Source organism: Fundulus heteroclitus, unplaced genomic scaffold, assembly GCF_011125445.2.
Source record: "Fundulus heteroclitus isolate FHET01 unplaced genomic scaffold, MU-UCD_Fhet_4.1 scaffold_96, whole genome shotgun sequence".
Taxonomy (NCBI): domain Eukaryota; kingdom Metazoa; phylum Chordata; class Actinopteri; order Cyprinodontiformes; family Fundulidae; genus Fundulus; species Fundulus heteroclitus.
In genome coordinates, this window is record NW_023397428.1 from 669,832 (window position 1) to 687,749 (window position 17,918).

Consider the following 17,918-nt stretch of genomic DNA (forward strand, 5'->3'; position numbering starts at 1 on the left):
CTTTAAATCCTTTTGCAGCGTTTTAAAGCCGTCGGGAGTCTGAGGCGGACCGTGTGTGTCTTTGTTGGTGTGTGCAGCGCCGACCGGTCGCAGCGGGGCCTGTCCTGGTACGGCCTGTTCAGGCACTACTACTCTGACCTGGGCCGCTACATCCAGCACTACGCTGCGCTGAAGAAGGCCTGGGAGCAGCTGAAGGGCTTCCTGCATCAGAGATGTCCTCGGATGATCGTTTCGCTCAAAGGTAACGGAATCAGGGAGAAAAAGCTCCTGGTTGGGTTGTTGCTCTGGGCAGCAGGGGGGGGGGGGGGGGGGGTTTGTTCTGTTGTTGTTGGAGGCAAAGAACACGTTTTGTAAATGGAAATGAGAAAAACAAATGTATCCAGAAATGTAACTTTGAAACTTCTTACTCAAAAAAAGATTTTGAGAGTAACTTTGCTGTTTTCTCATATAGATTTTTTTTTAAGTTAACCTTTTTTAATTCATTTTGTTTTTTCAAATCAAGTTTTACAGATTTTGGTTTTTCAGATTTTATTGTTTAAAAACAATTTAGATTTATTTTAAAATGTTAGTTTTTCAAGCAGTTTTACAGATTTACAGATGTCAAAAAAATTCACATTGGATTTTTTTTTTTGAAAATTATATTTTTTTAAAAATAAAATTATAGATTTGTTTTCAAACTTTTTTTCAAGCAGTTTTACATATTTAGTATTCTCACATTTTATTGTTTCAAAAACCATTTTTACAGATTTTATTTTTGAAAATGTTACTGTTTCAATTCTTTGTACAGATTTATCTTAAAATTTACAAATTTAAAATTTTCACATTTTATTTTTTGAATCCAAGATTGACAGATTTTATATTTTCAGATTTTATTGTTTAAAAACAATTTAGGTTTATTTTCAAATTTTAGTTTTTCAAGCAAAGTTTTACAGATTCTACATTGTCAAATTTTATTGTTTCAAAAACCATTTTTACAAAGTTAATTTTTTCAAATTATTATTATTATTTTTACTGACTTTTACATATTGCATTCTTTTCAAACTGCATGTTACAGATCACGTTCGCTGCCCCGGGGGCGGGCTTTGCTCTGCAGAAAGACCCATTCCTATTGGTCGTTAGCAACGTTTTATTGGTCAGTGTGCGCATCAAGCAAAATGTGATCTGTAAAACGCAACTTAAGAAGAATGAGATTTGTAAACCTCAATCTGAAAAGGGGAAATTAAAATATAAAATCTGTAGAGAATGCTTTTTTGAAAAAATTAAATCTGAGAAAACAGCAAAGATTTTATTAAGAAGTTTTTCAAAGTGTAATTTCTGGGTTGCATTGTGTGCAGATTTCCATTTATAAAACGTGTTCTGTCCACCGTCGTGCTGCGGGTCAACGTGTCGCTTTAGCCAAAGACGTCTTCTCTGTTTGACCTGCAGATGGCGCCACCGAGCAGGAGCTGGACGACGTGGAGGCTCAGATCGGGTGCAAACTTCCGGACGATTACCGCTGCTCCTTCCGCATCCACAACGGCCAGAAGCTGGTCATCCCAGGGTGGGTGTGCGGCCGGTGTCCTGCCCCCCCGGATCGACCGGCCCGGTCTAACCGTGTGTCTCTGGGTCCTCAGGCTGATGGGCAGCATGTCCCTCTCCAACCACTACCGCTCTGAAGTGCTGCTGGACGTGGAGACGGCAGCGGGGGGCTTCCAGCACAGGAAGGGAATGAGGCGTTCGCTGCCGCTCACCTTCTGCTTCCATACCGGGCTCAGCCAGTATGTGGCGCTGGAGGACGCCAAGGGACGCAAGACGGGGGAGAGCTTCTACCCGTGTCCTGTCAGTACTCCTCCTGTCCGCCCCTTCTTTAGGAAGACCGTATTTTTCAGACTATATGTTGCACTCTTATTCAGAGTTTGGCCGATCCTGCAACTTATTTATCAAAAACGGTAATTCATCTTGAAGGGCACGAATCAAAGAGTATAATAAAAAAATATATACTGTCTATAGTATATATATATTAATTGTATCATGATGGAGGAAAAAAGCGCAACAAGAGTTAATTACCCGGTCCTGCCGCTGTCCCAACGTAGCAGAAGAGCTGAATGGGGTACCGCGCGCGAGCTATTTTTAGAAACACAACGTCACGATGACGTCACATCACGTGGTACGCAGTGGGGCAAACTCCGGAAACCCGCCGCTGTTTTGCTGTAAAAGAGACGTGCGTTAGCCTAGGTTTTACTCGGTAAACGACTGCTTTTTCCAAATCTAAGACCATGGTTTTTAAACATTGTTGCTATGGAACGTGCAACAGCGACTCGAGTTACGCTGATCGGCCGCATATGAAGGATGTTTTCTTCAAGACTGCCAAGGAGAAATGTGTGCGCTGGGACCGGTGCGGTCGGCCTACACAACAGTTCAACCCGGAAAAAGTTACCAAATTCAAGTACATATGTAGCAAGCATTTTGTCGGAGGAAAGGGCACAACCGAAGAACATCCTGACCCAATTCCAGCGACATCAAGTCAAGGTAAGAGTATTTTGGTGGCCGACATGTTAATAAAGTAGCGCCTGCTACCATGACAGCATATAGGCTATCATGGTAGCAGGCGCTAACATGATAGCCTGCTACCAGGATAGCTTACTCAAAAACATTTCAAATGAGACAAACATTAAACATATACCCATTCCTGGACGGTGATTGCAAACAACAACAAAAAAAAAAAACGGCCGACGCTGCCATGATCGCCGCGCAGGAAAAAAAAACAAAGCTTACCGTTCATCAACTCGGCCAGTTTTCCGGTCTTTTTAAGCCCTCGAACCTCAAGCCATCGTTTGAGCTGAAGGTTGGTGTGTTCTTCGACAGTGCGACCAGTAATCCGTGTGCCTGGGACATCGTCTTGGGAAAGTTTAACGGCTGTAAAGTCGGTCATATCGCTGGTTCTGTTGCGCTTGTAATAGCTGGGTAATCCGTGCGTTCTCTCCTGTATGTCCTACCTAAGCGGCAAAAGGGACGTTGCTCTTGAGACGGTGACGTCACGTGCGCGGTACCCCATTGCCTAGGGTGACAAATGTGTTGGGGGCGCCCTCTAGCGTCGCCCTTAGGCTTACTTCCCATTATTCATAGAATTACAAAAAAGAGCGAATTAAAACATGTTTATTAAATATATGATCATCCTATGGCGCCCCACAGCCACACGTTTACTTGTCAACCTCATTATTACATTGAATTGATGATTATTATTGCCGATCATTTGATAATTTCCTAATTGTGGGGGGGGGGGGGGGGGCACGTTACGTTAGGGCTCACCAGGGTCCGAAATTAACACTCGCCAGTCGCCAAATGCGAGTAAATTTCCCGTTTGGCGAGTGAATTTCAGAGGGCTAGCTGCCACATGGCGAGTAAATGTTTGTACCAAATAAAATAAAAAATAACATAAAAATAATGAAACCCGTATGATCCGTTCACAGCTCTGTCCATCCAGAGCTCAGTCTAGACCCGCCTTCTGCGGTGCTGGTTCAGCTTCTTTCACATTCAGAACCAGTCATGGCTGTACGCTGGATCAGAAAACAGATCTGCTAACCAGATACAGTCTAAAACGGCAATTAGTCTGTTTAGAAGTTTCGTTATTATTTATTCTGATTTTTTTTTAACTACCTGCGCTGCGGCTCTGTGCTTCACCGCTCTTACTGTGCCCCCCTCTCCCCCCCCCCCCTCGGAGCAAGGTGCTTTTATCAGCGGCCAGCCTTCAAAACGTGAATCGCTACGTTTATTGTCCTTCCACTCGTACCAAAATGTCCCAATTAAAGTCAATAGGAGAGTCAGTGACTGTTTTTCATGGGTTTTTCACTGTTTTACCGGGGTTTTTACTGCCTGAAATATCCAACTTTGTTTCCATGCTCAGTGTTTAGTGGCACCAATGGTGATAGTGGTGCTGTTCACCCTTCTGCACAGTTCAGGAATATACTAAAATGTATATGTTTTCTTGTTTTTCTTGCCAGATGCACTCAGACAATATTTGCAGAGGCCAGCACCTGCTGATCATTCATGTTCGCCTCTCTCTGAACTTTGTAAGTACACAACTATTGTTGCTGTTATTTGTATTGTTATTATTATTATTATTATTATTAGCAATTATTACTTTTATAATCACATCACATTAATACTACTTATTGTAATCAGTAGTATTATTTAGCCTTCAAGCAGCCAAATAGTAGTAATAGTGGTGGTGGTAGTAATTGTAATTTATCTACAAGTTACATGGTCAGATAAAATGTATTTGTACAATGCAACTATGTGGTAGGAATATAGAAATGACCAAATGCAATTGTGTAACAAACAGCATAGATGAACTCTGTGTTTAATAGCTGCAGGAGAAGGGACATCCAGTAGTACTCCAGGGACCAGTGCCACACAGGCCAACACACAGCCTGCTTTAGGTGAGATCATTTTTAATAGCATTTATTCAAGCCACATCTATACTTTAAAGTACAATAGAACATTTTTTAGCATGTATCAAAATGCAATAGCTTGTTTTCTTAAAGAAGTTCAACTACATTCATGATCATTTCACTTATTAAACCCCGCTTGTCTGGCTATACAATATGCTTGAATACAGGTGATGAAGATGAAGGGACATCCAGGACCACACCAAGCACTCTGGGCGCCAGTAACACACAGCTGAGACCAGGGACACCCAGCCTGAAGGTAGTTAGTCCTTTAAATAACTAATTCAAGTCTACAACCATCTGACAAAATATACTAGAAATGAAAACACATGGAAATCACAATAACATTCCATCCCTATGAAAGTAATTTCATCCACAGTTTTATTGAACACCACTGATCAATGGAGGGGGGGGGGCGCAAAACTCAATCTCGCCTAGGGCAACCAAAGGGCTAGAACAGGCCCTGAGGGTGTGCATCAAAGGTTTGTTATGAATAGAATCAGAGAACCCGATATCAGCCAGAAAGATTTCAATTCTAAAAAGGTTTATCACATTAATGAATTGTGGAGGAAGATTCAGGCAGACAGTAATGGACAGGAGCTCAGAGGATGCAGGTTAGGGTGACTGGCAGAACCAGACTTGAACAGGTGAAGCAGGCAGTGGCAGACCAGAACCAGAGATGAAAACAGGAGATGACCAGAACAGATGATGTGGACCGAGGAACCACCAGAATGGGCTGAGCAAGCAGCTGGAACGCAGGGGGAACAAGGCAGACTTTGAGTAGCACACAGGCAGTGGAAGCACACATCAGTGAGAGCTGAACAAGAGCAGGAAATAGAGACGAGTTGGCAGAGCACACAAGAAATGGTGGAAACACGGTGGAAGCACAGGAGGCAAGACAAGATCTTCTGTCCCAGAGGAGTTGGCTGAGGCAGGTATTTGTAGACCCGGGAACAGGTGAGCAGAGTTGTAACTGATTAATTGTAACTGGTGGAGCTGATCAGGTGGTAGGGAGACAGCATATCTGATTGGATAATGAATAGATGCTGATAAAAGGTGGAGCATAGAGTAAAATAGTCAATCCAAAGAGTCCAAAACGAAACAAAAACCCACGACAGTGACAAGGTGAAGTTACATTTGGTTGGAAACTCAGTTCATTAACTTCAGGTTGGACAAATGTGTTTTAAGATCAAACATATACCAATAACAACACAGAGCTCAGCTGGAAGCTAACTACATTTTTTTTTCTGTATAAATGGTTTTTGCCCTGAAATTTGTTACTTTTAACCTTTATTTATGAAACACAGGTACAAAAACAATTAAAGTTGCCAATGTTTTGTGTTTTAACAGAAAACATTTAAAAATAAGGAACTCTTGAAGATCCTGAAGGATTTGACCCAAGAAGAATTTAGGGAGTTTAAGTGGTTCTTAAAAGAGGAATCATTGGACAACTCCCTACCAATCCAAAAGGCAGAACTGGAGAACGCTGAGAGACTAGACGTTGTGGATTTAGTAGTGAGTCGCTATGGATTAGAAGGAGCTTTGAAGGTGATGAAGAGGGTTTTAAATGACATGAGGAAGAAGAATCTGGTGGAGGAAATACAGAAACTAAGATTAACTTCAAGTTGAGTAGCTCACTGCTGCCCTTACCAGATTAAGGCCTTGGACCTTTATACAGTGGAAAATTTCCCACACATTGATTTTAAAAATAATATCCTACACAAGGAATCCTTTTCATTCACACAAGCCAACCAGAATATTAAAAAAAAAAATCATGTGGTCCCTCTCTATTGGGAGGGTGTAAAATAGTGTCTTCTTCTTTGCACCCAAGTGTATTTGAGCTGTTGGGCTTGTAAAAACAAACAAGCAAAAAGCATCTGAACCACAGTAAAAATCAGCACATCACTGAGCAAATACATTTTTCCTCCATTGCATAGCTGAGACAGTAACAATGGGCACACACGAGACTTCAGTGTTGCGTTATTTGTTTCAGACTTTGATGCACGGGAACATAAAAATTCTGTTGCCCAGAGACAAATACAAGGATTTGTCAAATCTCTACTTCAGAATTTTTAGAAATAAACATTTGTAGTGATGTGAAAATGAGTTTTTATGTTGATTAAAAGCCAAAACGCATAAAATTTTATAGTTTTCCCAGATATCTGGCTATGTGTGGATTAGGCCTAAGATTGAACATTTTAAGAAGTTGTAAAAACATATTAAGGCTTCATGGACACTTTGGAGGATGTTTTAAGCTCTGAGGAGGAAGAACCCTGCATAGTTTATTCATAAATCTAATTTGTCATTATACCAGCATATTTTAGGGGGAAATGATTAAAGCTGCCATGGACCGACTCTATAAGCCATTTCATATAGTTGATATAGCTGAATATGTAAATCCTCCAAAAGTTGTTTTGTCAGGTCAAATGTCCATCCTCAATAAAAGGGTTGGCTGCAGTAATGATGTTCAGCTATTTTTATTTTATTCATGTACAACCTTTTAAATCGTCTTGTTGCTGAAAAGTGCTTTATAAATAAATGTGCCTTGCCTATTTTCAGAGTTAGGGAGTTCATTGGTTGTGATGTTTATGCTAATTAATCTAAAGCCCAGGAAGGACAGAGGCACTAGAATAAGATATTTTTTTTCTTGCTGACATGGATTATTCTGGGGGGTTGCTTTGATAATTTTTATAAACTCTTTTGTTTCTTTTCAGGTTATATTTAGCAGTGAAATCTTCAAATGATGTAATACCTCTATCGTTTTAATAAAGCATTTATTAAAGCATTTAATAAAGCAGATACCTTGGTCATGCCGTTCTTATTTAATTATTGATTTGTTTTCTAACCGTTATGTAACAGCAGATCCACAGGTGAGAAATCAGACTTTTCTCCGTTAGTTTTCTTAAAAGCAGCTCCACAGAGACTCAGGGGAGAGATAGTGATGTTAACAGTTTCCACAAGAAGCTACAGAGAAACCAAACAGAGGAACACTTTCTTACACTTGTTAAAAACCAATTGTGAAAAACTCTCTTCAGCTTGTCAAAGTCTTTAATAAAACTAAACCTTATCTCAGGACATGTTTAACTCATGAAGCGTTCTCTATTCTCTGCTCCACCCAGGCAGATGTTATCAAGCTTTCACTATTTTTAAACTCTTTAACTTTCCTGGTTTAACTTTGACAGACGTAACAAATTAGAGTTTAGATCTCAGAAAAGCTAATCAGCCCCCAGGCAGTTTAACCAGTTTTGATCTACTAAAAGATTTATCTTGTTTTAAGCTATAATTCATAAACTTAACTTTAGCTTCACTAAATCTAAGGCTCTCTATGGTCACACTGGGAAATGAACATCCAACCACTTGAACACCAAAAATGTTTTCTAACCTCTAGAGCTGCTGCTCAAAGACCAAAGTCTGAAAGGTCCTCGTGTTTTTTTCCCCCCCAGGAATCAAACAGCTGTTTGGTTTTAAGATTCTTGACCTGTAAGTCAGAGTCTGCAGAGCACAGAGAGGGAACATGTCCCCCCCCCCCCCCCCCACACACACACACACACACACAACCAGGTGGAACCTTTGCTGGTCCAGGTACCTGGAGTGGGATTTTAACCAGAAACTTCTGATCAGTCATGGAGAGTCTAGCCCAGAACTTTTCATTTGGAAATTTGAAATTAAACATTTTGTCTGTTAAGATTTGAGCCTCCAAACCTAAATGTTCAACCCTTTTGCTGAAATACAGACAGGAGAGTCTGGCATTCTAAAACTTAACACTCATAGCTTTGGTTATGGGACTGGAAGTGGATTTATTTTGCTTAAAGCCTTTTTAGAGTCAGATATCTGTGAGCTGCTCAGGTAGGTTCTCCAACCTCACATCGAGATTTTACCTGCTGATCTTCTAAAGTTGGTCACTCCAAAGATTTGATCCCATGAAAGCCATGAAAGCTTTCAAAGTTTTTTCTTTAACTCTTTGCTGAATACATGGTTGAGAGGTGAAAAATTATTCAAGTTCCCAAGAATTTTCCTCAGAACCTTCAGAACTCCAAATAGCTTTCCGAGTTGCTTATGTTGCTGTTTGAAAAAGATGCCGTCAGTTCTTTATATTCTACTTTCCTCATGTCACTGGGAAGCTGTCATGCAAGTTTCGTGTAGGTGACCGACAAAAACATTCAGCACAGACCCAAGAAGTTTGCTGGAGGGCCTTGGACCTTCTCACCACCCCAAACTACCAGCTTTTTTCAAACTTCAATTTGGAACCTGGTCTTCAGAACCCATAAAATGTTCCTGAACTTGTTCCAAGAATGTGCTGACATCATCTAAGCCCTACTCTGGGCTTAGATTAGCCCCAGCTAGAGTCGTGGAAGGCCGGCCTGACTAACACCAACCAACAAACAGCATAAAGAGTCACAATAATCCAGCTGGGATCGCCCGTTCTAAGCCTCTAGAGCTAAAATGATCGCACTTCAGATAAGAGCCTCAGTTTAAGACGGGATGGATTAACTGAGCTAGACTGCTCCTCAAAGGGGAAAGTTCAGTCAAATATAACTCCTAAATGTTTCACCAGCTACAATAAGTTCTCCAGGCTTTCCTGATCCGAATGAGAAACTCCACTTGGTCCAAACAGAAATAGTTCTGACTGAAACGGAGAAATGTTGAAGCATCCAGGCTTTGACTTCAGTGAGACACTGAAACAACGGCTTTAAAGATGCAGGACAGCTGAAGGTGGATGGGAGTGTTGTCAGCATATGAAGAAAAGGAAATGTTATATCTTTGAAAATTAAATCTAAAGGCAGCTAATAAATAATAATAAATGGAGAATGGCCGCAGAATTCAGCCCTGAAGAACCCCACAAGTAATGGGGGCCATGATGGGGTGACTGCAAGACAGATACTCTACCATTTAGTCACAATCAGATGGTTGTGGGTTCAATGATGTGCCCATGGGCAGGGCATTTATCAACAAGCCCTCCATTAGAAAATCCCTCACAGAAGTTGCTGCTCAGTTATTTATAGCTGTGATGCTGTTGGACGCAGAAACTGTGGAGAACCTTCCAGTCTCTGAAGCTGTCTGAACTTTCTGTGCAGCACGCTCCGTCTTCTCTGGGTTCCATTTGACTCTCCTGCCCTGACTTGTTTCTGTGTTATCTCTGGTTTTATTCTCAGAGGAATAAATCATTCATCTGTTCATCATCTCTTAACATCCTTCACATCATTGGTCCTGCAGTCAGATGGAGCCAGAGAGCAACTGCGCATAGAAACTTTAAGCTTCAGTCATTTTCCATTCAACCACTTCAACATTGACAGGAGATAGCCTCGTGAGACCATCCTGATCTCGCGAGCTTTCAAGGTTTCACTCGCAGATCAGTCTGGCTACTTTCCGTTAAAGAAAATTTGGAGCAGTTCACCAAACGAACGTCCAATCAGCGTTGGCTTTGAGGCGGGTTGAGGTGTGACGCAACGGGGAGCGACAGTTCAGTCTAAAGAACATGGCGGCTTCAGCCGATGAAACTAGCGTTAGCGTGGCTATCGAGCAAGTTTTATCAGAATTACAGAGTATTTCTTTGCTCAAAGAAGAGCAAAACACTGCTCTGGAGGCTTTTCTCAGAGGAAAAGATGTTTTTGCTCTTCTCCCGACTGGTTTCGGCAAGAGCTTGTGGTTGTGTTTTTGTCGTCGCTGTTGTCATATGCTTCGTTGATCTGATTGGTTTATCTGGCCCGTCTATCACCAACATAGGCCAATCAGCTAACCAGTATTTTCGCGCCTTCCCAAAATTACTTCAACGGAAGGTTTCCAGATGAATATGCGGAGCAAATCTATCTGGCAGAGTCAGGTTAGACAGGAGAGGCATTGAACACAGAAGATTAAACGGTACATGATTTTTGGTTGCAGTCCTTTTTTATCCTCTTTTCTCTCATGGCTGGCCTGTATTTTAAGTTTGGATCGTCTTTCTTTCTTTCTTTCTTTCTTTGTTTCTCTGCAGTTCTTTAAGCTCTTCCAGATCATGAAACACTGTCTGAGATCTTTTTTTATTTCTCTAGCCGTGTGTACCAGCCTCACGTCTCATAGCATTTTAACCTGGCTCCTTCACATTTATCGTGCTCATGTTCACCTGCACATCAACAACTTCCTGCAGCATCAGGGTCGGTTGGTTTTGGCTCTTGAAACTTCTCAGAGGTCGTGGAGCCAGACGCCTGACCTCATGGTTCAATGACATAAAGTCAGGCGTCTGACCTCATGACTAATAAACAGTGAAACTTTTTATCAGGTTTTCTTAGATTTCATCAACTTTTGGTCTTCTTGGAACATTTTTTCTAGGTTTATTTGAAGAGCTTTAGAGCTTTTCCCTTTTAAACTCTAGCTTCACAAAGTGCTAACAATGATCCACTTCTCTTTAGTTTTTGCTCTTATCACCCGTTGATGGTTTTTCTAAGTTGATCCAATAAACAATGCTCCATCTTCACTTTTAGGATGAGTTTGTGTTCCTCCATCTGATTTTCCATTACAGCAGATCTGTTCATTATTTGTTTCATCTGGACGTGATGAATCACTAACTGTTGGTTTCTGCATTTATTATCATTCACCTTAAGCCTAAGTCACTCTTGAAATGGTTACAGGACAGATTGTGTAAATAAATATTTACAATAATATTTAACATACATTTTTTAATCTAATGTAGATGCTGTAGGTTAAATAATTCTGCACACTAATTTATGCCAACCAACATCTGCTAATAAAACTATTTTTGTGAACTGATACAGAAACACTTTGTATTACTGGTTGTTAAATTTGCCTTATGACACATTTAATTTTTTTAGAATAAAATAAACTGATTATAGTGTTGAACGTGCAGCAATTTAAGTTGCAACCCAGGTAATTTCCCTAATGTTGCCACACAGGTGAGCAGTTCTTAACTATTAAGAATAATTTCCAATTTAAAAGCAGACTCTGTGTTTGACCTGCAAACTACAGATGCCTTTATAAACTGAATTGGATTCTCCGGTGATAAACCTTCTCAGTGTCTGAAGCTAAAGACGTCACTCCTTGTTTCTAAAGCTGTAACTTTTCCATTTTCAGGATTAATTTTGGTTAAATGCTAAAACCTACCAAGTCAAAATGTTGTCAATCTGAGTCATTTTATTAGTTTGGTTTATTTGGATGTTAATTTGAAGAAAACTAGTAAAGCTCTGAGGAATGTAGCCTAAAACCTGAGAAAGTATTTTGATCCACCTCATCAACTCCCACATAGTATCTCTCTTTGTTTTACATTTGTTTCACATTTTTTATTCAACATTGGTTTTACTCGTCTTATAATTAGGAAGCCACATTTTAATTGACTTGTCCTTCTTAAAGCAACAGAATATAAAGACTGTAACAAACCCTAGAACCAGGAAATCCATCAGTTCTCTGGGAGGGAAGAAAGTTGTTCTGCAGCATTGCACCACAAGAATGTTTTGATGAAAAAAAAGTTCCCTAAAACTTTATTCGCTTTGAAATAAACAAAATCTCAGGCCCTCCACTTTATTGGATGTGTAAAGATCTCCCAGCAGTGTTAAAGTTCCTCCTTGCTGATTTCAGATCAGCGTTTCATTGATCCTGATAGCAGCTGATCTCCAGCTGACACTAACAGACCACGCCCTGAACCCGAGCTTCAGATCCTCATCAGCTGTGAGGCTCTGAAGTCATTTGCTAGCTTTGTCCACCTCCCAGTTCTTCTGTTGGCAGCTTGAGGAAAGGAGTCAGAGACTTTAGTTCTCAGAAGTCAAAGTAAAGTTTTGCACTCTACATAGAAAGATCATCATCATCAGAATACAACATATTTATCTACCATGTACATAAGGTTGGACTTAGGCATGAAACTGGCTCAGCTTCTGCACACATTCAGGGGAATAAACTAGAAATGTGTGTGTTGGTCCCAGGCATGGATCTACCTACAGACCTACAGATGAATAGAGAAAAGATCTTGAACTACTGTTTCTCAGCTCTGAGAAGAACATTTAGTTAACATAAAAATCATAAAACATCCAAAATGACCAACCAGTTTATATCTAATATCCGCTCCAACAGTTAATGTCTATTCAGTGTATGGCTAATATTAATAAATGACTAAAAACTTTAAACTCAATCACAAAAAGCCAATTTTAACAAAAAAGAAATTATGTTTCTGACAAAAATGGTTCTTTAGGTTTATGAGCCATTTTCTTCTGTCCTAACCCTTCAAATAAAAACCAATCACAGCGAACACCTGACAAAAACCTTAAACGTGAGATTTATTGACAGATTCTGTTAATCTGCTGGATATCATTCTCTTAAATTCGTTTTTGAAGTTCTAAGCAACTTATTGTTTGCTGCTTGTCTTCTTTCCTCAAGGTTTGGACCACACTGTAAACACAGATTATTTGCTACAAAAAAACGTTCTGATAGTTTTAAGAAAAAAATGCATTTAGCATTTCAGGTCTGATTCCTCGTAAAACAGAAAAAAATAAAAGTAATGAAGTCCTGCTGCACACTGGAAACCTCCCAACTAACCTGAAATCAGAGCAAACAGTTAATTTTGAAATTTGTTAATGAGAAAAAAAACTTTGTTGGGATTTCAAGAAACTGGTAAATAAAAATAAAGCGAGGAGGTTAATCTGTCCCTCCATGATCCATTTAAAGCAGTCTGAGTATTCCTCTTTACATCGGCACATGACTCTTAGAGGCAGGAAATAGAAAGTTTCTCCATCACAAAGCATTAGCTAGACCCTTGTTGTGGAAAGTTTACATCAACTTTACCAAAAGAAGCTGACTGCATCACTGACCAACAACCTGCGATGTTTTATGTCCACCTCCAAACCTTCATAGTCAGCCATGAGAGCAGAATAAAGCAGCAGCGCTCCCAGAGGAAGACATTTTCCTGATGTTTTCCTTTTATTTTTCTTGGCATCTCGATTCACTGCTAGCAGGTATTTAGATTTATAATTTATCCAAACTGCTTGTTTCAGTCAATAACTCATAAAAATCAAAGTGTTTCAGTCTAAGTGGGGTTAGTGGAACAGCAGAAGTTGGCCTGTCACTTAAAAAAGCCTTTTTAGCGTTTATAAGACAACACCAAGATAAGTGCCCAGTGTGAGCCGACAGGTTAGTGAGTATTTGGGCTTCTGAGCTCATCTCTGTGCTTTTCAGATTTTAATAACTAACAAGGAAATGTTTTATAGATGAAGTAACCAGGCAGGAAGTGAACCTGCTGCCTGATCCTGAAAACCCTAAACTGAAGCTGAAGTTGCCCTGGTAAGCAAAGAATAAATCAGACCACATAGACGAAGAATATGCAATCAGACACCTGCAATTTATGGGAAAAAATTATGAATACACCTAACCTCATTTAGTGGCATCAGCAAAATCAATAAATAAAACATAATAACAATAATAATTATTATTTTGTTTTCCAATGGATGCTCCCACTGTGTGGTGTCCAGGGGGCATTCTGGGTCTGAGGGCATTGAGTAGGAACCCAGAGGGGCAGTCGGTGGGATTCAAACCGGGGAACTTGAAGCCTTTCCTGAATGCAAGCGTCCTGCTCCAACCGCATGGCCAAAACTCTCCTAATTTGGTGCAAATCCAAATTTAATCTCTCAGATTAATCCAAATAACACATAGTCACGCAGCAACATTCAGATCAGGGTTGGGTGGTTCTCCACTTCTTTAACTGCAACATTCCAGGTGAGTCAGTCCTTTGGTTTGCTGGTGCAATACCGCCACCTAGTGGATGCTGCAGAGATTACACAGTCCAGGTGTAGTTTCCACATTTCACCGAGGAAATGACGGATGATGCAGCTGTGAGGCATACGGTCGCGCCGGTAAGATTTTAAAAAGATTTTAATGTTTATGATTATTATTGTTCTTTCTACAAGTCACAAAGAAGTAGAAAAAGTTTAACGTAGATTACCGAGAACAAGGAAGATCGTTCAGGATGAAGGAGCGCAGCTTGAAATGAGATGGGTTGTTTTTTGATTACTCAGCTGGTTTGTATGATCGCATTTTAATCAGCAGAAGTTTCCCAAAGTGGAGGTCTGGACCCACCTATGGGTTCACAAAATAAATAAAATTAAAAAATGCACATAATATTTTCACTCTGTTTATTATCATGACAATGACATTTTTATATTTCATAACCCCCGCGACCCCATGAGGGATAAAGCAGTTCGGAAAATGGATGGATGGACGGAAAATTTAAAAGGTATATTTAATTATGTCGCTAATCATGCCTTTTGTCAGCACATACCTGTGAAAAAATACTGACATATATTAAAAAACAACATTTAACTATTATTATTATTACATTAAAAATAACCAAAGAGCACGGAGGATGATCTCCAACGGCCCATCTGCAAAGTTAAACCGTGAAAAACACGGCCGTGCCCAACTCATATTTCTCATAGGATGGGAAGATTAACCCTGAAATAATAAATGTACCACCATAACAGTGCTGATATGTGATGCAGTGGTTAAGTAAGATATTGTTACGCAGATATGGAATTGAAATGGTCTTATAGGTTTAATTTAATGTGTTCAGTTGCCTTCAGATTGTTTTAACTGCTCTGTTTTCTGTCAGTATTCCCAGGGCTTTCATTATTTCTTGTAGCTCCCTGCTCCCCCGGTTAAGAAAGCTCAGTTAGTGGATATCCAGTGTAATTTCTAGGGTAAATTCCTGCATAACCTGGCTTTTCCATTTCAGAAAGCCCAGAAGCCTGAGTCACATTATTACAATTACTCTGTGAAACAACCTTGCTGAGTAGCAGAGTTGTTTGGGAAAACTCTGAGGTTTTCCTACTTTTTAGCTGAGATCTGCGCAAGGAAGTGTTTGAAAAGGCCTGTCCTGTTCTGGAGGAGCCTGTAGAGGCTGGAGCCCAAATACTCTATAACATCTCTGTCAGGAGAGGCTGATCAGACCACGATTAATTGTCTTATCCTTTCTGGATTCATATATTTTCAAGCATCATCTTTTGCCGCTGTCATTTATCTTGATATTTTCAGCCCACACATCGCTTTTATAACACAGCGAGGGGACTCTGAGTTCTGAACACTTTCTATCTACTGCTCTTCGTTTTTATGCAAATGGAAGCAGAAAATCTTTCAAAGCCTTGGTATGTCTCGTTCTCAGAAATGTTAGTGTTGCACTGCTCCGTAGTCAGAGACCCACAAGATTAATAAAATAACTACCAATGCAATAATTTATTCTCTATCAAAGTTCGAGTCTTCCAGCTCTAATGTTCCTTTCATATATTTTAGGTTTAATTTGCTGCATGGCACTCACATTCCTTCCTTTGCATGTTTTTAAAGGTTTACCCCCAACACTGTCAGGGCCATGCCCTCTTTATTTAAATAAAGACACTTTACTTTAACTTAAAATATAAATTTAGCCTACATATGATATAGTTAAAATAAAGTGAGGTTGGTACAAATTATACCCCTACAAGAAAATCAGTGTCAAATAATTTTTTAGAAGGATGGGTGAAGCCAATCACTCACACCATCCCATCATTAAATCCAAATGTTGAATATATCCAACGATGCTTTAGTTGGTTAAGGTTAAACATAATAACTTATTGTTTAGGGCTAATCATTTTAGGTGTGGCCAGCAAACAAGATGGTGTATCAGGATACAGGAAGGATGACACGAGGCTTCTACTTTGTGAACGGATGAGGTCATTCAGTTTAATATAAATGTAATGCTCAGTGTTCCCAGCATAAACAAATATATTTAATGATAAGTTACATCTAAACATCAGAGCCGGTGGCATGGGCATCAGGGGCTGTGCCCGCCCTGGACTGGAAGTTGGGTTTTGTTTATTACCTGGGGGGGCAACTTCTTATTATTCATATCTTTGATTTCCCATCATACAATTAAACTAATCACATCAACAACTGAAGGCAATATGCCAGCCAATCACAATTAGACAGGGGCGGCTCACTGAGTCATACATTCGTAGTCTACAGGAGCGCCTGTCCTCGCCGTCACTAGTGCAGCGTTTTATAGTGTCCTGTCTGCCATTAACAATTGTCTTAATGCCAAAAACAGCACAACAGATTTTGCTTTCACAAGTTTTATTCAACATGTGTGATTAATGATGGTATGGTGTGAGTTATTGAAATAACTGATATGTTCATCTTTTTTGCCAGCATTGTTCACCCATCCTTCTAAAAAAATAATAGTTGACACTGCATAAAAATGTAGAGCAGCAGAGAGAAATTGTTCTGAACTGAGAGCGTTCTTTCATGTTACAAAAGTGATGTGAGAGCTCAGAATATTGAAATAAATCATCCGACGACTCCAACTTTCATTCTAAAGTGTCAGACATCATTAACTGCGTTGCTCCAGTTAAAGATAAAGTTTTTTCCGGGAAGAAAAAATCTCCTTGGAGAAATGCTCCGGCAGTTAGAGGTGAAAGAAGGGAGAGTCGAACAGCTGAACGCAGGTGGAGAAAGAATAGACTGCAGGTTCACTACGACATCTATAAAGAGAGACTTTACAGATATAACTTACAACTGAAAAATGCAATAGAATCTTTTTTTCTCTGAGATCATAAACAAGAACATTAATAATGCCCGTGTCTTATTTGCCACAGTCGACAGGTTAATAAACCCTCCTGTGTCCGTGGCTTCTGAACTCCACCAGGGCCTGCAATGAATTTGCTAACTTCTTTACTGAGAAAATCCTAAAAATTAGAGGATCACTTTGTACTACCATATCAACACAAGAACCAAAGCTGTATCCAGCTGGAACTACTTCTGACAAAATGTCCCAATTCAGCCAAATAAACTACAAAAGCTCAGAGCAGATCATTCAGCAGCTAAGTTCCTCCTCCAGCTGCCTTGATGTTCTACCCACAGCTTTCTTTAAGAAAGTTTTACCTGTCATAGCGTCTGATTTGACTCAGATAATAAACGCGTCCCTTCTGTCAGGTGTTTTCCCCCAGTCCCTAAAAACAGCAATTATCAAACCACTGCTGAAAAAGAACAATTTAGACAAACTTCTACTCCAGAACTACAGGCCCATCTCAAACCTCCCCTTTATCAGTAAGATTATTGAAAAAGCTGTTTTTCAACAATTTAACACCTTCTTAACAACGACCAGCCGCTTTGACGTTTTCCAGTCAGGTTTCCGCGCTCACCACAGTACAGAGACCGCCCTTATCAAGGTGTTTAATGACATCCATATAAATACAGACTGTGGAAGAACCACCGTGCTGGTTCTATTGGACCTCAGTGCAGCATTTGATACTGTTGATCACTCCATCCTGTTAGAACGCCTGGAGAACTGGGTCGGCCTCTCTGGTACAGCTCTCCACTGGTTTAAATCCTACTTAAAGGACGGGGACTTTTTTGTATCAGTAGGTATAACTTTATAAATATAGAGTTGTGATTAATATAAATGGTAGTTTGATCAAAGCATGGAGCAGAGGGTCCTGACTTTGAGGTAGAAATGACAGAAGTTTCAAAGCACCACAGAGAATTGCATCA

At 40.0% G+C, this 17,918-nt stretch overlaps 2 protein-coding genes across 2 annotated transcripts in view; both read left to right on the forward strand.

Moving 5' to 3' along the window:
* Positions 1 to 6,187, forward strand: part of LOC118562525 — a 140,437-nt gene extending 134,250 nt beyond the window's left edge. Inside the window, exon 8 of the mRNA XM_036134960.1 lies at positions 5,778 to 6,187. Coding sequence (XP_035990853.1) covers positions 5,778 to 6,056 — 279 coding nt within the window. The 3' untranslated portion in view covers positions 6,057 to 6,187. The remainder of the gene's footprint in view (positions 1 to 5,777) is intronic.
* Positions 1 to 17,918, forward strand: part of LOC118556148 — a 158,230-nt gene that overhangs the window by 74,171 nt on the left and 66,141 nt on the right. The window lies entirely within an intron of this gene.